We start from the raw sequence: 25,046 nt of genomic DNA, 5'->3' as shown, positions 1-25,046 counted from the left end.
GATTTATTGTTTTAAAAGAGTTCCAGTGATAAAGGCTGTCACAAGAATCGCGAACATCACCATTTCCTTCTGCAGTAACTCCGGCCTCCGTGTTACTGGGGGCGGAGAACCCAGCACACATTGACCGAGCGCCTACTGTGTGCCCGCAACTGTTAACAGGCTTCGCTCTCAGGTTGAAAAAGACATGCTAACAAACAGATGAAAGCAAAAGACTAATTTCAGCTTCTAGAAAACCATTAAGCACACGCAAGTTCTAAAACCGTACGTATGGAAGTCCTATCAAATCACTGTAGAGGTCTGTAAGTTGTCTCAAGTCCAACGTGACCCCCCGCGCGCGGAATGTCATTCTATGAAGGATCAATCCGTACACAAACGGGACACATGCACTGCAGCAGGGTCCTCGCACAGAGTCGTGACACCGCGGCGATTCTTTCCAGGAAGCAACTTCATTTGTGCTGTGGCCCCGCTCGGGTGGGTTCGTACCTGGAGAACTGAGCCCCGAGCGCCACGTGGTGTAGATTTTCATACACTTCCACTTTTTTGTCTCTCACACACAGCAACACACAAACATGCAGTCTGATGGGGCGGTCTCACGTTACAAGGTCGTGAGGGATGTTGTCACGTACGCGTATAGCCAGGATGCCTTGAGGTTTTTGTTTTCGGGGTTTTTTTCCCCCCTCTCCTTAGGGAGGGGGCCCTACCACAACATGACTTCATTTTATTCGTTGTTGTTATCTGCTTCCATTCACGTGTCCCGTCTACATGTTTAGTTATCTACTCTGGACGTAGGAAGAGGAAGTACAACTCCAGTAAATTTTGCTGATTTTAACAGGTCTGGGGGACTGGGTTTAACAAAAGAAAATGTTTCAATATAGGATTTCCCATGAGGAATGAAGGATTCCCTGTTATCAGCTGAAAATGAACTAATGACACACAGTGTACAGAAACAAACAAACAAAAAACCAAGAACTAAAATCTCCAGTGACCGTAACATGGGAGACGGTCTGCAAGGAGCTGAGAGTGAAACATGCTTGGTTTACTCTTGTGGGGGGAGGACATAGATTCGGGTTATCTTGAAACATTCACACACACACACACGTTAAAAATAGATGTTTTAAACACATAAGTGTTTAAAAATAAGGGGGGAGGGATATTTGACGGACAATATTTCAACCTCCTTCCACCCAAACTCTAAAGCAATGAACACAAAGGACAGTTAAGAACTATTTCAGCAACGGACAGTGACAGTGCCTCACACCATAACCTTTGGGAAGTGGTGGCCAAGAACAGTCAGACACTTCTAGAAAGCAACATGAGGCTCCTACCCAACGCTGAACCACACTGGAGAAAGATCATGAGGGAACACCATTCAGGAATCTTTTGACACTGACGTCCAATTTACAAAATGTAAATAGGAAGCTTGGAAAGGAAGACTCGAACAGCCCCCGAAAGAGACCTTCCCTACTCCCACAGTGCCTCATCAAAAGCTGGACACGCAATTCTGTTTCTCCCCTGGCTGAGAAGAAGCCTGGAGAAAGAGGGCAGAACAACCACAGTCATTCAGGACAAGTTATTTTCAACAATAAACATGATTTACCAAAATAGATGACTAAAGAGAAAACAAGTAAATGAGAGCAAAAGCCATGGAGAAGAAACCCCAATGAGGCTTCTCTCACTGTGAATTTAGATTTTACCAAATGTTTGCCTCTTCTGGCTAGGAAGAGAATGGAACAACTACTGAGGACAGATGATTTGGCCCACTGTACCAGCTGAGCTCGGCTCTCCAGGTCCTCCCCAAGTATGAGCTGCAGGCAGAGAAAGTCCCTTTATAATACAGGGTATACCATATTCATGGAACAAAAACGAATATTGTGAAGATGTCAATTGTTCCCAAAGTGATAGGGTCAACACATTCTCAATCAAAATCCCAGAAGTATTTTTGTAAAAATTACTAAACGGATTATAAAATTTATGTAAAGCCAAGGCACCAAGAATAGCTAAGACAAAGAGAAGAACAAAGTTGGAGGGCTTACACCATGAGATACCATTATGAAGCCAGTAGTTCAAACAGTGTGGCCAGGCAAAGATAAGTAGGCCAATGGTATAGAACAGGATCAAAACACAGATGTGCAGACCCAAACACATATGGTTTGAAAGCCTGCTACATGCTGTGGGGACATTATAGTCTTCAATAAATGGTTCAAATCAACGAATAATCCACAGGAGGTAAATAAACATGGACTCATACCATGCACAAAATCAGCTGCTGGTAAATCGTAGACCTAAATGCAAAAGATAAAATTTCTTGACAATGACCGAATATCTTCACGATCTTGGTAGACAAAATGTTCCCAAAACAGAATACAAAAAGTACTAACCATAAACAAAAAGACTGATTAATTAGGCTTCATTAAAATGAAGGACTTTGGCCATCAAGAGATACCATAGTGACAGAATGAAAAGATAAACTACCAACCGTAAAAAACAAACAAACGAACAAACAAAAAATGTGTAATACACAGACTGCATATATACGAAGTAGTCAGGTCTGGCAAATCAAAAGAAAGCTGACAATCACCTCCCCTCCCCCCTCCCCCGCCACTTTTTCATGGACAAAAGATTTGAAATGCACCTCACAGCAAAAGGACAATGGAGACTGACGGGCATGGGAAAAGGTGTTCCAAATCAATACTCTCAAGGAGATTAAATTAAAACCACAGAGAAATACCAGCACACATCTACCAAAATAGATAAAAATTAAATATAAGGCAACAAATAGTGTTGGTGAGTGCTGGTGAGCAGCCTCTCACAGGCTGCTGGTGGGGAGCATAAATTGGACAGTTGCTGTGGGAAACTGCCTGGCATCAGCACTGAAGCTACACGTTAAGTAAGTCCTCTACCCCGCCGGAAATCAATGCATTGACTTCCCAAAAGAAGCTAAAAGAATGTTCTTAACCGGCATTCTCGCAAGTGCCAAAAACCGGAAACAGTGCACGCGTCCATCACTAGAAGGGATAAACGAATTACGATGCAGTCATATAATGCAGCGCTCAGTACACAGTAACGAAAAATAAACGACTCTGGTTGCATGCAACAGCATGGAAATTCAGACATATAATGATATGATCGACACAAAAGGGTACATACATGTCGTATGGTGCCGTTACTGCAAATTTTCCTTAAAGGGCAAAAGCAATGTATGGTGTTCTAAGTCAAAATACTGGTTACTTTTTTTTTTTTTTTTAATTTGTTAATCTGTATTTATTTTTGAGAGAGAGACAGAGTGCGAGTGGGGGAGGAACAGAGAGAGGGGGAGACACAGAATCCAAAACAGGCTCCAGGCTCCGAGCCGTCAGCACAGACAGAGCCTGACGCGGGGCTCGAACTCATGAACTGTGAGATCGTGACCTGAGCTGAAGTCGGCCGCTCAACCGACTGAGCCACCCAGGTGCCCCCTGGTTACTCTTAATGAAGGAATAATGGCTGAGAGGAAGGCATGAGAGAGGTTTCTGGGGTTCAAGTAATGATCCAGACCTCGATCTGGGGGATGTTTAAATGTATATGTTCACTTTGTAAAGTTCAAATTCCACACTTATTTGTGCATTTTTCTGTACACACATCATGATCCCACTTAAAAATACAGGGTGAAAAAAGCTCCTTGACAAAACCCAGACAAGTAAGACAAGATTAAACTACAGAGCTCAAGCAGCTAAGGAAGAGAATCATTAGTCAACACTGAATCCGCTGACCTAGAGAACTGTGGCTAAACCACCAAGTGAGACACAAAGAAATGTATCAACTTCAACAACCTAAATTTATGTAAAGAAAATACACTTTCTACCACGCAGCATGCTCAACCAGCTAGACAGACGTTCACCAAATTCAGAGGGTTTATCTGGGGCGATCTGACTGAGACCACGGGCTACGTGGTATAAAGTTAATACTACATGGGGGGCAGTCACCTCAAGAGACAGGAAGGTGGCCACCAGAGCGGAAAGCCTTTACCCTTACTCAACTCTTTGCACCATGTTCCAGGCTGAGTGCCAGCAGGGATTCATTTCACCACGGTTAATGGTTTTTCAGAGAAACTCTAGGAAGGCCAACTAGCATAATATAACTTAAAAAAAAAAAAACTAGAATATATGGGAGTGGAAAGAAGGCTACGTACACATCATTCACAGGAAACAAGAGTATACACTGCCTGCAAATTGCAGGGCCACACGTTAGGCCTACTCACTGAATCTCCAGGGATGAGACTCAAGAAATTCTGACGAGCAGCCCTGTTGTTGGCTTGGGCAAGCAACTTAATCAAGGCCGTGCAAGAAAATAGCTAGTGGAGGTATTACCTTCCTTTTAACTTGCTGAGTTCCTTCCAGTAAATTAAGCTGTTCTGAACCCAGATGGGACAGGGAGGAATTCTTTAAGGATGGAACCACATGCTATTGGTCTTTATAGCCCCAGGGACCTAGCCTAGACCAGGTGCATAAATTAGACTTTTATATCGCTGAATGTTGGTTTAAGAGAACACAATGAATCCAGTAACTGCTGGAACTACTGCCCGCTTCTCAAGTGTTCAGTTCTAATCAACAAGGAAAATCTTTGGCTGTGTACTTCCTAAAGGTAGAGCGGTACTTAGTTTTTTTCAGCTTCGGCTGTAGGTTATCCCCAAATCCTGTGCTTTAAATAAAACTCTCTGGCTACTGAGGCTGAAAACATTTTCAAGTGGGTAAATTCATACTTCACTCTAGTTTCCAAATGTGCTGCACCACAACCGAGCACGATTATAAAAAAAAGGATAGAGACCTTGCTTCATTCCGCTGCAGATCAATTCTCGTAGGTTTCTGCCATAATGGACAACTCTTGGGAACAGAGAAATAGACACTGAATTGATTAAACCTTTCCCTTTCCAAAAGAGAGTTGAGTGTCATAAATACAAAGAACATATACCTTAAAAAAAAGTTTTAAGAGATTATGACAAAGGGAAAGGCAAAAAATATATACTAATTACAAGGTTAAACATAATTTCTATGATTGAGCATCATAATTAGCTCTGAGCTTCCTAGTAGCCAGAGCAAAATAATGACATCTTGATTATATACCCTTTGCTAAAAAAGAGATGGACCATTAATTTGTCAAAGGAAAACTTGCCAGTCAGTGCAGCTCTGCCCTTATCTGCTCTAGATGTGGGCTATTTACAATGTATTTGAAGAAAATGTTCTCGGGCTTAAAAAAAACAGTCTGGACCAACTCTTCCGCGTTACAAAAAAAGACAAAAGGCCAACAAAGTTAACAACTCACCTACAGTAACATGGCCATCAAAGTGTTTCATGATCTCACCTAATCTTAACTGTTATTAACTTTTTTTTAACACAAAGAATAGCCCTGTGTCAGTCAGCCATGAGGGAAGGAGGGAAAAAGCAGGAAACTAATAAAGTGGGAAATCTAGTAACTCACTTGATACTCATTTTTGCCCTCTAAACGAAGCTTTCTTTCTGCAGACAGGGGTTGGCCCAGAGGGAAATCTCCGGCCTTCCGAACTACCCAAGGACACATGAGGACTGTGACGTCACAGACCCTGGTTCTGCAGAGCACTGACCTACTGGGCTATGAAGTCAGCCAAGCTGCAGAAACCACGTTTTCTCCAGCACGGAAGTCCCAGCAACGGCGCCCTGCAGAGTAAGGGGCTGTGGCACTGGACTAGGTCTCACCACAATCGATCTTTAAGTTCCCAATCGGCAAAAATTTAGAGGAAAACACCACAGACGCTGGCTACGAATACTGCCGCACAGAAAGTCTGGCCTTGGCAGGCACGTGCAAAGTCCAAATCTGCTGCCTTACTGAACAATTCCACTCGGGCCGCCATTTTATCCCCTGCACTGCAAAGCTGGACGTGGCTTTCCGCACACTGGCTGACCACAAAAATGGGGCGATGCCATTAAGACAAAACTTCCAAAAGGAAAAGACATGTGTACGTAGATGCAGCGCATAATTTCGGATCCTGTGGTGAGACTACAAAGAGACCTAATGTTTGCCAAAAGCGTCAAATTCATGATACAATTTCAAAATTCTTATCTCCTTTAGAAGTTAAAAAGAGTTACAAAAATCTTAAGATGGTGTTCCTTATTTAAACCCTTTTTCTCACAGTTTGGAATAAGAAAGGAATGTACTGGAATTTACAGTCAATGACAGTAAAAACAGGCAACGCGACAAAAAAATATTTTTCTGCTAAAAGTACTTTCCCTTTTCTATTTAAAAGCAGCGAACGCATTTTATTCAATAATTTCAGACTGTAAGGGAAATCACTAAATTAGTCAGTAATTTAATGATTAAAAATAACCAAGAAGTTGACGTATACCTGTCAAATCTAAAATTTTTAAGTGATACCAGGAGTTATTTACAGGCCAGCACAACAGTTCACCCATCAAGCCCATTGTTAATATCGCTCTCCAAAAAAATTAAACCTCCTTATATGAAGATACATCGCTTTACATGACGACATTTCTGTAAAAAACAAAATAATGTTCAAATGGTGGGGGCACCTGGGTGGCTCAGTCAGTTAAGTGGCCGACTTTGGCTCAGGTCATGATCTCATGGTTCACGAATTCGAGCCCCACGTCGGGCTCCGTGCTGACGGCTCGGAACCTGGAGCCTGCTTCGGATTCTGTGTCTCCCTCTCTCTCTGCCCCTCCCCTGCTCGCTCTCTCTCTCTCTCTCTCTCTCTTTCAAAAATAAATAAACATGAAAAAATTATTTAAAAAAAACACAAAAAACAAAACAAATGGTGAACACTCCCCACCAGCAAACCAGGAAACTATCAAACGCTACTTTTCAAATAGTGATTTTCGAACCCCGACTTTCAAATGGTGCACTGTGACCACACCAACAAGCGAGGAAGAGCTAAGAGCCCAGAGCAACCCTGCCAGGTGGCCTGGGAGGTAAAAACCCCCCAAACCACGGGCTGAGTGCCCCATTCAAATCCCCCTGCCAGATATCAGTATCCCACATCAGAATCTTGCTAGGAATTTACGAACTTGCCACGGGATAAAGAAACATCCATCCATTTTTCTACAACCGTCTATATATTTTTCTGTCTTATATCACCTTATATGATGGTGATAAATATTTAATTGTCGAGCAGTCTGTTACAATCTTCTTTACTCATTGACTTTCCGAAAATTAGTACTTGCTGCAATTATCATCACAGGAAGCCAAAGGATCACTTAGTAACAAAATTCACCTTTGTTATTGGTTTTGCTCTCAGGCCTCCATTCTCCACAAGGCCGAGGTCCAGCTTGCCATCGTCCTTGCTGCCTATGGCTCTCAGTCCTTGCAGAAGAGTGTCTCGCAAGTTCTGATAAAGAGGTTTCTCGGCGTAGTCCAGTAACTTCACTGTTTCCATGTATTTAGCAATTTCATCTAGAAGAATGACACGATTATTCTGTAATCTTTCAATCAAAATACAACGTACTTAGCTCTCACTTCTAAGAAAATAACTCACGGTTACAGTAGAATTAGACCACATATCTGTATCTGGCTAAAATACGTTTTTTACAATCATTTCTTCAATGGAAAGTACGCTTTCGGAGTCAGGAATCGTCAGGAGAGTAAAATAAAAAACTTATTTTGAGATGTAACGTGAAACACATTTTTGTCATCGTAAGGGACGAAAGATAAAAGACATACTAAAATCTAAACATGCACGAAAACAACCGCCGTCGTCTTAAAGCTACAAAACCAGAACAGGAAAGGGCCTTGGACAGATTATGAAGTAACATGTACCTAAAGATCAGGAATATCACGGCCAATATCTTTTGCCATGGAAGCCATCGGTCCCACAGAAGACAGCTGCATGCTTTGTCTGCGTACGTGAGAAATCAAACGTACCAAGAACAAGCTGAAGAAAGGAGAGGGAGGCGAGGCCTAGTTTTCCCATAAAAGAGAAAAATCAGCTTCTGAATGACGAAAGGCTTCCTGTGCACTGAGGCAGAAGCGCACCCCCGGAAAGAAATCTTACTAGTCAGGATCAACACCTCTCGGCACCAGAAATCCATCCTGAGGCGACGGACTCGACGCTCCCCGCCTCCCCCTTCCAGTGCCCTCCAGGAAGCTTGTGCGCCCACTGCCTCACACGCTGGCTCTTAGACCCCTACCTGTCCTCTCCAATCCCAACAGATCCAGACCCAAACTCCCGATCTGCCGCTAAGCCTGCTCCGCCGCCGTCCCCCCCCCCCACCCCCGTTACTGAGAATGCCAAACTTCCAGCTCCTCAGGACAAAAACCTCTCCCCACACCCCACACCCAGAAAACCAAGAGATCTTGACAGTGCTACACACACATACACACACACCTTCGTTCATCTGAGTATTGACTGGCATTCACTATGGGGCAGGCACAATTCTAGATACTCGGGATACGTGAGGAAAACCGAAGTGAAAATCCCTCCCTTCAACTTTCTTAATCTGACAAAGGGGGTCTCTGGCAAACCTACGGCAAACCTCACTGGGCATGGTCACACAGGGAAATCTTCCCTTCCGAGAGGGGAAACCGTGAAGCATGTTCACGACTCCTGTTCAGTATAATAGCCATGTACGCTTTCAGTCAGGACACGAAGGCAAGAAAAGAAACAGGCATAAAGAGTGGAATGCTTTATTCACAAACACAACAGCGTATGCAGAAAATCCTAAGGAATCTATAAAAAAAAAACAACAACCTAGTGGCACTAATAGGTAAATTTATCAGGGTCACAGGATACAAGGTAAATATAAAAAAATCGATTTCTATATACTAGCAACGAACAATTGGAAAAATAAGATTTTTAAAAAACTGATCACTTACAACGGCATCAAAAGCTGTCAAATACCTGGCAACATATACAGTGAAGGTGGGTGAGATTTTTGCAGAGAAAATTATAGAACAGTGAGATAAATTAAGTCGGACGAAATTAAGTGGAGGATATACCACATCTGTGGACCGGAAGATCCAATCGTAAAAAGATGTCAGTTAATCTGTAGAGTCAATGCCATACCACTCAAAATTCCAGCAAACTGGAAAGGGAGGGGATGTGTGTGAAATTGACAAGGTGATTCTAAAATGTACACAAAGGGTCAAGGATAGCAAAACACCAGAGTCAAGTTTAAAGAACAATAGTGCTGGAGGACTTAAACCACCAGATAATCAAGACTCAAGATAAGGCCAGATAGAGTAATTATGACAGTACGGCCCAAGAATAGACAAAAGACTGATAAAAAGAAAGGAGTCCAGAAACATCCACAGATCCACAGTTGATTTAAGACAAAGGCAGCACCATAGGGTAAGAGTGGTTTCATCAAGAAAAGCTATTGGGTCAACTGTTTACAAACACAGGGTGGGGAAGAAACGTGGCCTCTCCTCATATAATGCACGATAATCAATTACAGACGGAATATATAACTTTATGTGTAACTGGCAATCTCTAACTGCCAAAAAACTGGAAATAATCCAACATTAGAACAGATAAATGGTGACATATAAATACAATAATTCTGTTAGAGATGAGAATGAACACATCACTGTTTCCCGTGCGACAACGGGGCCCCGGGAGGATCGAATGCACAGCACAGTGACTGTAGTTAACAACTGGTACCACAGGGGCGCCTGGGGGGCTCAGTCAGTTGAGTGTCTGACTTCGGCTCAGGTCATGATCTCGCAGTCTGTGAGTCTGAGCCCTGCATCGGGCTCTGTGCTGACGGCTCAGAGCCTGGAGCCTGCTTCAGAGTCTGTGTCTCACTCTCTCTCTGTCCCTCCCCCGATCATGCTCTGTCTCCCTCCCTCTCTCATTATCTCTCTCTCTCTCTCTCTCTCTCAAAAAATAAAATAAAATAAAATAAAATAAAAAACACTTAATAATTGGTACCATAGACTGGAAAGTGGCTGAGAGTAGATCTTGAGCAGTCTCACCACACACACGGACACACACACAGACACACACACAGTTAACTGAGGTGATGGAAGTGTTAATTATCTTTGGTCTTGTTAATCATTCTACAATATAAACCTATATCAAATCACCACACTGTACACTTTAAGTGTATACAATTATATTTGTCAATAAAGTTAAAAAGTAAATAAGTAAAAACATTAAAAGAAAAAAAACCCGTGCAACAATGGGAACGAATTTCACAAATACAATACTGAGTCAAAGAAACGACTCTACCAGAGATACAAGTTAATTGTATCATGAGGGCAGGGATTTTTACCTATGTTGTTCACTCTATGACTCCATTTTTATACAGCTCGAAAATAAATCTTTGGGGTTGGAAGTTAGGCTAGTTATTTATTAGGCCAGAGAGGGGCTCGTGACCGGTAGGAGGCACAAGGAGGGACTCCGAGAAGCCTGTAACATTCCATTTCTTGTGTGGCTGGTAAGACTGCAATTTTAAATAGCCTGAGGTCAGGGTAGACTTCCCTGGAAAGGAGACAACTGAGCGAAGACTTGAAAAGACATCTAAAGACATCTAAGTATATGCAAAGTGACCGCCTCTCTCCCACTGCCCCTTCCCCTGCTTGGATTCCTGTGGCAATCACCCAGCCTCAGCCTGCTCCAGCCGAGCCCTGCCTTGCCCCCTTAGCTGTCTATGCTCAGAACAGGAGCTACACAGATTTCCCTTAAAGACAGACACTGATGTCATTCTCCTACTCTAAACCCTACACTCTTGCTCACAGTGAAAGCCAAAGCCCTTCTGATGGTCTAAAAGAATGCATTCCTCAAGTACACCAGGTACTTCTGTTCCTTCTGCCTACAACCCTTCCCTGGGCTTCCTCTAGCTCCCTCCCCATCTCAGACTGCTCAGATGTCACCTGCTTAGTAAGGCCACCCTGACCACTGCATTTAAAATTTCAACCCTCCTCCCCAACTCGATTCCCCACCCTGTCCCCGCACCTACCAATTCTATTCCCTGCTTTCTCTCTTCCCCCATAGTACTAACCATATAATCTACTGTAAAATACACTCTTGTGTTTACTGTCTCTCTCTCCCAACTACAGCATTAGCTTCATGAAGACAGGAATTCTTAGTTATTTTGTTCACTGGTATATCCCTAGTGCCTAGAATGGTCCCCGGCATACACTAAGGCCTCAATTAAAAAAAACAAACAAAAAACAACCAGTTGAATTCATGAATGAAATTTGGCTCCTTTCCCGAAAGCACTGAATAATAATGTAAGCAAGCTCAGGTACCCACTCAGCCCACCTTTGGAAAGGGAACTGCCGTGTCCGGGATGACAAGAGGCCCCAGCACAATGGCTACACTCAGAAACGCCTAAGCTTTTACATCGCGGCATCTTCCGTGGACATCACGGCTCTTCCTCCCAGAAAACAAAACCCCCATGAACATTTAAGAAGTCTTTTCCTACCTGGCTTATTTTTCTCAGGAAAACATTTGTCCATCAAACCTGCAATATTTTCTCGGTATCTGTTAAAAATTAAAGAATGAGTCATTGTTGGAAGCTGTATGCCATGGAAACTTATTAATATTTAATACCAGTAAATAGCACATTAAGCAGCACTGTGTTACATCCTAAATATGCTTACAGACATTCTTCTAAAACAAACTGAACAAAACACCAAAGACCCTTAATATTTAGCAAGTACTTTCTTATTTCCACATTAGTATCAGTTAAAACTATAGTTTCCATTGAGAAATCCTGACTTAAATACATCTACCTTATCATGATTTTACCCAAAATAATTTAAGTTTTCCTTTACCTAATTTTGGAATCTCTAACATAGTTAGGATCTTTCAAATTATCCTCCCAAGGAAGATGGCCACTAAGCCACTGGATCATGCAATAACCCAGTATTTCCAAATCACCACGTCTTGATGGGGCTACGAATATAAAAGAAGCAGCAGGTTAAGTACACCAAAATAACTTTAATGTATGATTTCAAATATATATAAAGCAGTAAGGTAAAACAGTCAATTGTACAGTCTTGTTTTTCATCCAAACTTATCACTGCATTTAATAAAATACTAAATAACTCTCGGGCAATATGAGAGAAATAATCTACCTCCAGCTAGCAATTTACTTTGAAATCCAAACTGGCAAACTCTAGAATTTCAAACTGAGACTGCTAGTCTAGGAAATAAATTATAAAGCGGTGACACATCTAATATTGCCCTTGGAAAACTTGAAGATCTTAAAACTGCTGTATATGAAGGGGCCCAGAGAACCGGGGGGTTTCAGCTCCTCCCCAGTGCTGGGCGCGGAAAGAAGAAATGCCCGCTGTAGAAACAGGCCAACTTCGTAAGTGACAAAGTAGCTTTGTCTTGCCTGCTACAAAGTTGTGGCTGCACGAGGAACTTACAGACTTTTAGGCAGCAGGGGACGGGGGAGAACACCCCACATTCGACTAAGCTAAATAAAACCAAAAAGAAACCGTCGCCGAGCTGACGGAACCACCTTCACTGCTAAAGCTGAGGTGTTTTTTTGAAGGACAGAAGGAAAATGGGGGAAGACACGGGAGGCCCAGTTACACAGCTGCAGGAGACCAGCCTCCTCCCGGGTCTTCCCCCACCCCACCTTGCCCCTTGAGGTCTCATTTATTGTATCTACTTATTTATGCAAAATTAAGAACCACGCAGGAGTTCAACCAAAATGCTGGCGGTGCATTTCTTGGTCAAGCGCTGCCGACATACCCACGCCGTTGTGCGCATCGATGCTGGTGAATTCGATCGTGCCATCGTGACATCTTTTGGGGTCTTCTTTGTATTCTTTGTGAATTCCTTCCGGGCAATACCGGTAAGCAAGGCCATAATCTACCAAGTACACCTATAAACGTCCGAGCACCAAGAAAAGTCAAAGCCAAAATGATTGCACGCACACTCCTTTGTGGCCCAGAGACAAAATTCTGTCACTGGATTCATCCGCAAGGCCACACGACTGCGCCCCAAACAAGCGCGAGCCAATAGGCTAACATCAGCAAATACTTAATTCTCAGGGACTTTTTACTTCAAGAAAAACGTGAAATGACCATGTCATTATAGTCCAGAGAACAGGAGCCCACATTATACACACTTTTGGATAAGTATGTTATCCTTGTAATTAATCCTGTCTCCTCGACGTGAGCAAAGCTTATACATTTTACACCCTTTCTTACAGTTGGTCTAACACAGAACTGAGCACAGAGGAAACCACCAAACCTTTAGCTGCAATACAACTGCCCCACACCAGGTCTAAGACTGACTTAGATGACACTCGGTGCGGTAACGATCTTCTATTCCTCTGCTCCTTCACTTACAAAATAATCAAATATCAATTCATTTCATAAAAACATTTCAGAGTACAATAATGACCTGAAGAACTTTGAGATGAGGCTCTTATCTGCATTTAAATATTACACATTAAAGTCAAGTTTCACAATTAAAACCGAATTTTAATATTACAGTGCACCTCTCTGTGGGCACGTACACGTGGGTCTGATGAGCATACAAAGCCAGTACATTCGGCTCTCTGCTTCTCCACAGCCACATATCATATCTCTAATTGTGGGTAAGTGGCTCCCAAACATAGGCATTTGATCACAAGAGGAAACTGAAGTAAAAATATGGGGACGGATCTAGCACATACATCTAACACCAGAAAAAGAATCCCATCCAAAGCATATGCCCGAAGGATAACAGAAGTGCAAAAATATTTTCCTATAAACAAAAGGCAGCATATTTTCGTTAACTGCAAACTGAAATAAGCCACACTTTCATTTATTACACTGTACAAATCCAGTTCACTTCAATTAATGGAACCCTCATGGTTGAGGTTCTCAGCGATGTTTTGTTTGCTTGCTTGCTTTTAACCTTTTTAAAACATCTAACACAAGACGTCTGGGAATCCCGTGATGGCCCGGAAGAGTTCCCCAACAGCACGCTACGGCGTGGCGACTTCCCTCTGTTATACGTGTAGAGATCCCTGACCGCCGCCGTCACGGAGACGGAGGACGGGATCAAACACCTGAGACGGTAGAAAATAAAGGGAAGGCCAAGGAAAATGGAAAAATTAAGCAAGAGGAAGTTAAAGACAGGTCCGAGAAAAAGAATACAGTGGAGTACCAACATACACACACGGAAAATATCTAGTCCTTGCTCACGCGCTATCGGGAAGACACGAGAACACACACGGGACAGATGATGTGCAGTGGCCCAACGATGTCGTGCCAACTAAACCTCACTTGAACCGAAATCGTGGCAACGGCTTGGGGAAAACCACGTAAAGCCCTCTACTCCAGCCAAACTGATCCAAATAAAGGTACAATAACATTAGCTTTTCTCTTTTCCTTAAAAAGTAAAAATTACAAAGTGAATTGTAAGAAACTAAAAAAATGCACACTTGAATTCCAAACACTAAGGGCATACAAATTTAGACAGCTAAGATATTTCTGTAAACCAATTGATTTGAATAATCAACATGTTAAAGACCAAATTTTCCAAGTAACAGAACACTTACATTTGATGGATTTCTTGAACAAAGGAAATAAAAAAAATGACAAAGCAGACAGGCAAACATAATTCATCGGTGCACTATATAATTTTAAGCTTCCACCCCCAAATAGCTATTTGAAATTCATTTTGTATCACAAGCGCTTCTTCTGAATACTATTTAGGACAAAATAGCCAACTTGATAAAGTGCCAACAAATCGCATCAAAAATGTAGAATGTTAACTAGATAAAAGTGTCAAGAAGAAATATTATTATTACCATATCTACTTCAAAAAGTAAAACTTCTGCACAGGTTCAAAAGTTCAAAGCAACCGTATCTGTTTTCAAACAACAGCTTTTAAATAGTAGAAATTAAAGTTAATAAAGCTACCTGGTCAGGATTCTTGTAGCTCAGAAGAAGGTTTGAGGCCTTGATGTCTCCGTGTACATACTCGTGCTCGTGAATGTACTCCAGAATATCCAGCTAAGAAAGCACCACATAGAGTAAGTTAGTGCAGTACCCAACACCGACCAGCAGAGGACCGAGCTTCAGCACAACTAGCCTTTACGGGATTAAAACAAGAGGAGTGTAGCTCACTTACAATTCTTAAGCTCAGCTGCAAGACAGTTTTCCGAGAAAACCTTTTGGCATTTGCTTCGTATATTTTCTGAAGGTCACTCCCAAAGCGATCCATTATCATAAACCTGTAACTAAAGACAAACAGGGAGAGTCAATGAACGAAACGGAACTCCGGAAAACCTATCCTACAATGACTCCCCTCCTTTCAGAGTGATTTCTTCAAGGCAACGTTCGGTAAGGAAGCAGAATGAAGAGGGAAGAGAGGAAAAAGAAGGAAAGAAAGAAAGACATTTGAAACAATTTCTTCCAACTAGAAATCTCCGGAGTTGGGAGTGCTTCGCCGTCTGCCTTTCACCTTGAAGGCCTCCTCCTGTCTCAGCCAGTAAGCTTCCTGAAGACTCTATTCCCCGCAATAGTGTCTAGAGCCCACAGACAGAGTCCAGCAGACTCATTCACAGTGAAGATAAAACAATCTGAGACCAGGATCACTGATTTTTCTCCTACTAAAGTTACCTTATACTTCTAGATAACAGCTTGTTGCCTGTGACTATCGTGTTTTTCTCTATTTTCAGGGCACACTTTAGCAGTACTAACTTCCTACTAAAATCAAGACTATCAGGAGACACCGTAACAACGGCTGAATTCAATAAAACGGCGTAAATGGCGTTAAAGGGCTGCACGTTAAATATTCAAAGGACGAGATTCAGGGAAGAACCACCGCCCTGGGGAAATGAGAAGATTTCTGGCTTTGCCCCAAACCCCACTGTGTCACCCTGGCCAGGTCACACGACCTCTCCAAGCCCCGATTCCCACCGCGTCAAACGAGAGTGGGGCCTCAGGCTTCCCGAGGCCTTTTCTGGCACTCGAATTCTAACATTCAACAGCCTCCAGGGACACTTCTGTGTGTGCCCACCGTGGCTGCAACACCCTGCTCCAGGAACACAGTGCACCTTGTGCTCTAAGGGGCAGCTTTTATCTTCATGAAGTCTCCCGATTCTGCCTCGTCCGGTTAAATCAATACAAACCAAGACCACACTCACAACGTACCTTCCGATGGGAATAAGATGAACGATGACCGTCCCAACGACAGCCGGCGTTCACGGAAGCCTGGTCTGAGCAAGGCACTATTCTAAGTACTTCAGACGGACCAGTGTGTGCCAACCTAACGTCACCCTCGTGAGGCACGGGCTCCTATTCGCCCCATTTTACAGCAGGAGAAAACTGATGCCTAGTAATCTGTCCTCCAGGAAAGGGGGGAGCCACGCTTTGACCTCTACGTGAAACATATCCAAATAAATAAATGTCAGTGGTACCCAAAAATCCCACTTATTTTTAGCTGAGAAGCCTACGACGTATACCACATGTCCAGTTCAACAGAGAAGGAAAGCTAACATTAAAAGACAACAGGCCAAAATTACAAAAAAAAAAAAAAAAAAAAAAAAAAAAAAATCGGGATTCTATCCACTTTTGAAGTGGAAGAGAATTGGAGATCATCTTGTCTAAACATCTTTTGACAAATACGTTAACGTCTACAGAGGTAAAGTGATTTGTCCGAAGTCATGTGATTAGTCAGAGGCAAAATGTATTCATTCGTGCAAGATTTTCCAGGACAATGTGACCTCTAACTTCGTAAAGAAGGAACAGTAATGGGACTTCCTGGTTTCCTCTGTCCACGGGTTCGGAAAGTTGAGGAATGGGACCGGGACACACACACGTTCATTTTTACGGTAAGTGATATAATTAGTACAGAATAGCACGTGGGCAACAAACCTCTGCAGACCGTCTAAACGAGGGCTAAAATACAACTTCATTCCACAGGAGACCCATGAAGACACCACTCTGAGCACATCTCTGTCTCTAGTCACAGGCCACTCCACGACCACCGTCAACAACCCCCCCTCACCGCCTCACTGTTTCTAAATTACACACGTCAACCGACATTCCCATCACCCGTGTCATTTTATCCGAGTCCCCAGGGAAGTGCACGTTGATGGTTTCACCTTGCACAAGTTACTTAGAAACTACGCTCATGTGACTCCTCAGGGGTAGACGCAACCTTGCGGAAGGTGGCGAAGGTTCCCAGGCTGCCACGCTCCTCCTCCCTCCTCCCCCGGGTTTTCATTATCGGGGTGAGGCTCTTTCTCCCTTGCGCACGCTCGCCCTGCTCCCTGTTAGACATCCATGGCCACCACGTGCCACAGAGCAGGCCGGAAACCACCCTCGACCCCATTCATGTTACTCTCCTGCTGGAGACACCAGCCTGCCCTCCGACGGTTTTCTACATCAGCAGTTCTTAACGTTTAAGGGAACGAAGACCCCTCTGGGAGTAAAAGCTAACGCGGTATTTTAACATATATTCCAACTGCTTTATGTTACCCTGATTAAGTGGGTAGCTGTTATTCCATTTCACAGGGGAGGAAATGGAGGCCAGAAGGAACAACTTACCAGTCACACACATTTTAAGGAGCAAAACGCAGATCTGGAAACCCAACAGACTGGCTCCAGAATCCTTGCTCTATATGTGCTATTTCTACAGAAATTTTCACAAAAACTCTAGAGACCTGTCCCAGCAACACCGTATACAACAAAACGCTATCATTTCAAGAAGTTCGCACACTCCCTAAGAGATACGTGGACCCCAGGATAAGAACTTCCAAGTAAAAGTCAGCACTGGCCGCCCACCCCACAACTACCTCTCCTCCCCATCCTTCCCAGAAGAGCACCCATTTGGTCCAGGCATTCCATCCTCTTCCACGTGGCCACGTGCTTCACCCCACCAATCATGGCAATCACTCTGCCCTTGCCAGCGACCCGCTTAAGAATGAGCACTGATAGGGGACGCCTGGGTGGCTCAGTCGGTTAAGCGCCCAACTTCAGCCCAGGTCATGATCTCGCGGTTCGTGGGTTCGAGCCCCGCGTCGGGCTCTGTGCTGACAGCTCACAGCCTGGAGCCTGCTTGGGATTCTGTGTCTCCCTCTCTCTCTCTCTGCCCCTCCCCGCCTCCCTGCCTCTCTCTCTCAAAAATAAACATTCAAAAAATCATAAAAATATAAAAGAATGGGCACTGATAAAACCCTGACCAAGAGAACATGAGAGAAAGGGAGATTTCCCCGCCATAAAAGTGAAACACACAACACACAACAAGCAATACCTCCTTCTGCTCTTGGCAGCTGTGTCCGCATGCGATGCCTAGAAATGGGGCAGCCACCCTGAGACCACACAATGGAGAATTAATACAGAACAAGTTCAAGGGCTTCCCCTTCGGGCCAAAGTGCAAGATAAAGGCAGCTGGGCTCCTAATGATCACTGAAGGGAGCGGAGTCAAAGCTGCCCTTTGCGTGTAGCTGAAAGCACCATTACCAACCTACCCCCAGGTCCACAGTAAGCTGCCAGCCTTACTCTCTGAAGTTCCATTCACTCGCTCAAATATTTCTGAAATGTCAATTATGCACCCAATTGGAGGTTTTCTCCAACTCAGCTGTGCTGACAACATCCTCTCCCTTCTTGGAACTCCTGAGACACGAACAAATCAGTCACACGGTTTAGCACACGGCTGCTATAATTGCTTCACACAAGTTTGTTTTTCTCACCGGCTAGGCTGAAATTTCATAAAGAGGAGGACGCTGCTGCGAGCAGACCGGACATCTAGTACGAAATACCGACCCGGAACCTGAAGGCTCCCTGTTGTCACATCAATCGCACGGAGTTTTTTGCCTGCTTGCTTGTTTACGTGTCAGGGGAGAAAACGCACGGGGTGCATCTGCCCGGTTCCCACTCATCGGCCGGGTTCCGGGCACTTGCTAGAGCTCCGCACAAACCCTCCAGACCAGAGGTGACGCCGTGTTCCTCTCTGCCAAGTGTGTGCCACGCGGCCCAGATAAAGGCCCAGCGGTACCTGCACGTGCTCGCTAAACAGTGAACAGCGAGTGCTTAGAACAGAGGGAAGAGAAACAGAACATGCATATGTTTACCTCTTTCCACTTTTATCATGTAGACCAGACCCCCAGTACTTAGGAACACCCAGGTACTTCAGTTTATGGGTACGAATCCACTTCTGAACTACAAGTTAGGAAAAAAAAAAAAAAAAAGCTGTGATTTCACTTGTTTTATGTATTTTTTTAAATCATTAAGAGAACATACTCACACATGCATTAAGACTGCACCTTTTTCCATAAAAAAAGGTGAACATTATGATCAGCAAATAACAAGTACCTTACAATCAAAGCATTTTTAGTAACCCACCAAATTTTGTCATCCTGCTCTAAACATCATCTTTAAAATGAAAAATCTGGGGTGCCTGGCTGGCCCAGTCGGTTAAGCACCTGACTCGATTTCGGCTCAGGTCATAATCTCATGATCATGAGATCAACCCCCACGACGGGCTCCAGCCTGCGCGCCTGCTTAAAACCGTCTCTCTCCCTCTGCCCCTCCCCGGTCGCGCAGGCACGCGCACCTGCACACACGCTGTCTTTCAGGGGGAAAAAAACCTGAAAATCTGTGGGAGGCATTTAAAGAAAGAAAATCAAACCACAGCACTGCAGTTGTAGTCACCAACTCTAATTATGTAAATGTTTACCCTCTGCTCCAGAAAGACTCACATTTTACCCAATCTAGAAGTTGTTCACCTCATTCTAAAAGTCTTCAACTGGGATATCAAGCTGGAGGGGAGGGGAGGGGAGGAGAAGGGAGGGGAGGAGAAGGGAGGGGAGGGAGGGGAGGGGAGGGGAGGGGAGGGGAGGGGAGGGGAGGGGAGGGGAGGGGAGGGGAGGCTTGAAGAGGTCCCCCTCTCTTCCTTAACAGTCTCTTCAAGTTCAACAATTATAGCATCCTGCCTCCTTCCCAGGTTATGTTGTCTGCAGTTTAGAAAAAATACTCAAAAAGATTGAGAGATCCTTGAGTGATATACGTGAATTAGGATTATATCTCAATTTTTAACAATATTTCCTAAATCATATCATTTATTAACTTTATTCTACATATCAATTTAGGTGAAATCTTATCATAACAAACCCAGGAAGAAATCAGAATTCTCTCCTACAAATCTCCTTAAAATGAAATTGATTCATGAAGTCAAAAATAAAAATAACAAGGCATCAAAATATAAGACCCAGTGCCCTGGTTTTGACCTAAAACAACAACCAGGGGTCATTTTAAGAGTGTAAGCAGATGTGTGCTGTACTCCTTACTTTGCTCTGGTTTGGCAGCTCGCTGGTAGAACTTCAGTTCAGTAAAGAGGGGTCCGTTGTCACTGGGCTCCTTAAAACAGAACGGGTAAGTGACACTAACAGTTGTTAACATCAGGGAGTTATTTTCAAACAAACTTCAAAAAGGACTAAGTCGTTAGTATCAATGAAACTTCAAAAAGGACTAACATCAATTTTTCTTTCCAACGTAATCGTGAACTTAAGGTTGTAATAACTACGTTTAAGTCAAACTCCTCCGAAATGTTCTAGATATTCTAAGAGGCCATGAGTCTTATATTTCTCTCAAGCTACACTTTTGTCAGTGATAAAATGCTCAAAATCAGATACACAGCTCAGTCTTTGCAGAAGTTTATGAAAAATCTTTAAACTCATTTTCATCTTTATTAAGCTTTCTCTTAAAGCAATGATCAGCAACCATGTGAACTGTTTCACCAAAGGGCTACCAGATGCCTCTGAGATCTAATAAAATTTCAATACCCGACTTAACCAATCGGGCAAAATCCTACTCTTTTCCCTGTTTCTCACACAGTTGTATCTAGTTGTGACCTTATCACAATGAGAATCTTCTGGAACTCCAGAGCGAGCAAGCACAGGCCGTTTAGCTGCATCCCTTCCTTTCTGACACCGATTCCCATGTTTTTCAAACTAAGGAGCCCTACAATTTACTTCCCCCGTGATAATTCAAAGTCAAGAGAAAAATGGGGCTCAGTAATAATCGTGTTCCACCAACTACACTGGATTACATTCATTTTACATTTTAAGGAATATTAACCGCGAAAATTATTTGTAAAGGGGTATACACACACACACACACACACACAAGTATGGACAAACAAGAAATATCAGCCTGTTGAGAGTTTTGCCTTGTGAAATAGCTTTAGAAGGGTAAAAACGATCTTACAATTTTGTGGACTTTTTAAATAGTAAATTATGTCTGAGTCAAAACTGGTTAGTATTTCACGTTTCATCATTTCTGTTGGGATTATCTTGTTTATCGAGAATCTGAGAACAATTTTTTAAAGCAGCGAAAACGTCACAGGAGGAAGCTAACTTTTCCAAATCAATTTTAAGGTCGCTTTTCTTTTAGGAAATACGGGAAGAAACTTATTTTGGACAGAACACCCGTATAGCTGGAGTTCAAGGGTCAGCAGAACATTAGAAGAAACGACGATGAGGCCCAAGCCTTTCAGGAATCCCCAGTTCAAGCCCCTATAGGAAGACTAGCCAACGTGCAGAGAGGCCAGGCCCAGTTAAGAATGAGCGAGCGCTCAACAGCAAACAGGCAGCATATAACTGACACCTGGCTCGGACGCCGAAAATAAACTTGCCTTGTTCCAGGTTAAGTAGACTCTTCAGGCCAGCCTTGGAACAGAGTGGTGCACAAGGATGTGGCATCTCGCCACCTTTTACGAAGGGGAAACTAACCAACATCCAAGGTACGAGTCCAGATCCCGAACTTTTGGACTCCGTACCTCAAGTTTCGCCGTGACCTGTGGCTCGTGTCTCGGCCTCGGCGCTTGCTGGACAGACGCCTGTGCACGCGTATAGTCTACGGCCAAGAACGGGCCTTCAGCAGGAGTAGCACACTCAGTGCAAGAAACGAAGAAAGAAATGGAAATTCGAGAGAAGAAATTCTGGTAAGGTTCCTCTCCAAAGGCTAACTTGTAGAACAGCTTATTAATATAATTCAGGTTTGAAAGGGGTTTTCCTAAGACAAATCCTGGCTTATTAGCATCAGTATAAAATTCTGAGCTATTCAGTTTCAACCTATGTCCTATCAAGTTTAATTTTGAAGCTTCCCTTCAGGCAATAATTTATTAAACTTATAATAATAAGAATCAACCCATATAAATCAGACTATTATAAGGAAAGCCCCACTACAACGAAGGCTCTTTGAGCTCGTTTCATACTTTTTCTAATCCAATAAGAGTCCATTATAACAAAATAAAGGAGCTACTTTCTTGGCATTGCACTCTGCAGCCAAAGCTAGCTATTTCTGTTGAAGAAAATACCTTAACTCATAACTAAAATTTTATTAACATATTTCAAATCTAAAATACTTTGCCAACTCTGTAATAGCCAAGATTTAGAAAAGAAATTGGGACTGACATTTTAACTAGAATATCACTGAACGTTTCTTTAAGACTTCTAAGTGTCAAAATGAAGAAGACAACAGAAAAAAACTTAAAATGTGATATATTTCAATGGCACCATGTAAAAGCAACTGGCTGCCATTTAAAAATGAAGCTGTATAAAGTTTCCCCTTCCTACCAAAAAATTATGATATAGGAACTGAAAATTCAGGTCACTTCTCATACAGTCGGTGAGGGAAACGAAACATCAGGCTGTAAACTTCTTGCCAGGGAACTTCGAAAATACAGCTTTTATGTCAGTTCACCCTGGAAAGTGACCACGCTATAAAGAACTGTTTAGGATACAAGACCCAAAAGTCCGGCCTCCCACTCAGTTCTGCCATCAGCTCCCGGACGCGACGGGAAGGGGGTGTGGAAGTGACAACGAATTCATTATTAAAGTCTGTTAATAAGAAAACACAAAAGAGAACTCTTCCTCCCTGCTACCCACCGTCTTACCAGTTTACCATTCATCGCTGCACATCGTCTTTCCTGAGATAAAATACAGTGTCTCTCGGTTATCTACAGGCAGAGGATACGAGTTCACCGTCGCTGGTGACCCGGCACCCCAACTCCAAGGCTGCGCCCGTAAGTCAGTAAGGAATGAGGCCCTAAACAGAACCAGAACGGCCATTGGGTAGGAGAGGGAATATATTTAAAATGTACCTAAACACCTATCTTGAATATGCGCGTCTTCACTGCATTTCAAGACCACGTGTAACTAAGACATCGGTGGGTTAACCATTTGAAGCTCTTTCACGCAGCAGACCCGCGTATTAGCAGGGACCACATTTTCTGACAAGTCCTCCGCACGGAGGCAGAGGCCTCCCAGAAGCACAGGGTACCTGCCGCCTCTCCTGCATAAACGGATCCACAAAGGTCAACAGGGGTATGCACACAGGATGCCACTGAATATAATTAAGGCGTGCCGTGTGCCAGACTCTACCGGCGGTTCTCAACCTTAACGCAAAAAAGAATCCCCTGGGGAGCTTTGCTAAAAATACCAAGAACCAGGCCCTGCACCCAGAGGTTCTGACTACACCGTACAACCAGAGCGGAGAACCACTGTTTGACTTGATACGCCATTACGTTATGAAGTCTAATTTCACATTAAAAATCAATTTGCCTTTGATTATTTCTTAAATAACAATTTGCTGAGGGTTTTTTTTCCCAAAGATAACATATGTGCTTATTTTAGAAAATGTGGAAATACTTTGATGTATTTTCTTCGCATATATATGACCATTTTATAAAACTGCCTCCATACTACACGTAGTATTGTATCTTGCTTTTTTTTTAATACTTAATTATGAAATTTCCCCCAAAGAGTAGTCCTTGTTCTTTGAAAACATGATTTTTAACAGCCCCTAATGTTTTAAATGGCGAATGTTCATAAACAGTTGATTTTCATACTGGAAAGATCTGGTACTTATTTTATATGCTTCTGTTTGATGAACCATCTCAATTTTTAATGTTATAAAGCTCTGAGAACAAAAGAGTTACAGAACAGCAGCGGACAGAGCTACGGCCCAGCACGTCACAGGCGGAGGCAAATCGTGAAGAGGCCTGCTCGGAAAGAAACAGACGAGGGACGGGTGGCATCTAGAAATTAAAAGGCGGTGGGAAGTTACAGCTACAAAGTTTTCAAAAGAATGAAACAGGCATTTAAAAACGACACCAAGAAAACAAGTTTGCAACGAGGTCCTTATCACCAGACAACTTAAAATCCAGCCAGAGAGAGAAACCTGCAAAAGTGAAAACCAACTGGCGGCATGAGGAGGACGTGCGCTTACGAAACCGCAAACTACAGGGAAACAGGATGCGTGCTTCTAGAGTTTGAAGGAGCTCAGAGAAGACGAGTATCCAGGAGGAAACCAGCAAGCCCTCTCTCTCCCTGAGAGAGGAAAGGGGAAGTCACTAATACCGTTTTGTTTGTGGCGTTCTTCCAGGATCACAGCCAAACTACCACACCGAACATGTTACGGAGATATTACACGCAAAAGAGAAATCAGCTGAGTATTCATCACTGTCCTAATTACAAAGAGAAGGAGTAATACGGGCTAATGGGAACAGAACTAGATTAGGAGACAGGAGAGCAGAACGCTGAACGAGGTCTGATAACAAAAGGCTTTAAACTTAGAAATAAAGAGCAATTTACCACCTTATTAAGCAGCTAGGAAATGTTGCTCCTACCCATTTTTGCCATAACTCTGTCAGTAAAACAGGTGGTGAAAGTGAAGTTACACTGAACACCAACGAAAAGTGCTTGGAATTGCCCGTAAGAAAGCAGAACATCCTAATTCTAAAGTAAACCGCAGCCTAAGGGCTGTCAGGCTACAGGGAAGAGAGACGTGTCTCCACATCCATCCCACCCCCAGGACGCAGCCCCGGCAGCGGCCCTCCACGACGTGGGGGGCACTGTGTGCACGTTGGCCAACGGCAGACTGGTCACAGGGAACCACGGCGTTGGAACCTCAAGATCAGGAGAAGTCCTGAGTGGACTCGCCCTCTTCGCACAACGTCAACTCTGTAAAGATCCTAAGAAGAAACTCGTCTTCCCACAGATTTTAATTTTAAGCTGTCGTGTCGGAGACAAATGCAGATAATATTCTGCACCTCCACACAAACAACCCGATTTAAAAGTAAGAACGTTCGCTCCTCTGCTACAGCAGCACACTGAGTA

The 25,046-nt window shown here is 43.3% G+C and overlaps 1 protein-coding gene across 4 annotated transcripts in view; it reads right to left on the bottom strand.

The window, feature by feature from the left end:
- VRK1 (VRK serine/threonine kinase 1) overlaps window positions 1-25,046 on the bottom strand; it is a 78,079-nt gene that overhangs the window by 10,709 nt on the left and 42,324 nt on the right. For all 4 annotated transcript variants that reach the window (XM_042990498.1, XM_042990496.1, XM_042990499.1 and 1 more), the window contains exons 4-11: window positions 20,214-20,283; window positions 18,999-19,086; window positions 15,050-15,158; window positions 14,839-14,931; window positions 12,674-12,806; window positions 11,743-11,863; window positions 11,391-11,449; window positions 7,238-7,416 (exon numbers count right to left, since the gene is read on the bottom strand). In XM_042990498.1, the coding sequence (XP_042846432.1) occupies window positions 7,238-7,416; window positions 11,391-11,449; window positions 11,743-11,863; window positions 12,674-12,806; window positions 14,839-14,931; window positions 15,050-15,158; window positions 18,999-19,086; window positions 20,214-20,283 (852 nt within the window). The remainder of the gene's footprint in view (window positions 1-7,237; window positions 7,417-11,390; window positions 11,450-11,742; window positions 11,864-12,673; window positions 12,807-14,838; window positions 14,932-15,049; window positions 15,159-18,998; window positions 19,087-20,213; window positions 20,284-25,046) is intronic.

Source organism: Panthera tigris, chromosome B3 (genome assembly GCF_018350195.1).
Source record: "Panthera tigris isolate Pti1 chromosome B3, P.tigris_Pti1_mat1.1, whole genome shotgun sequence".
In the NCBI taxonomy this organism is placed as follows: domain Eukaryota; kingdom Metazoa; phylum Chordata; class Mammalia; order Carnivora; family Felidae; genus Panthera; species Panthera tigris.
Note: the sequence above shows the minus strand (reverse complement) of the source record. Positions and strands in the feature narration are given on the sequence as shown.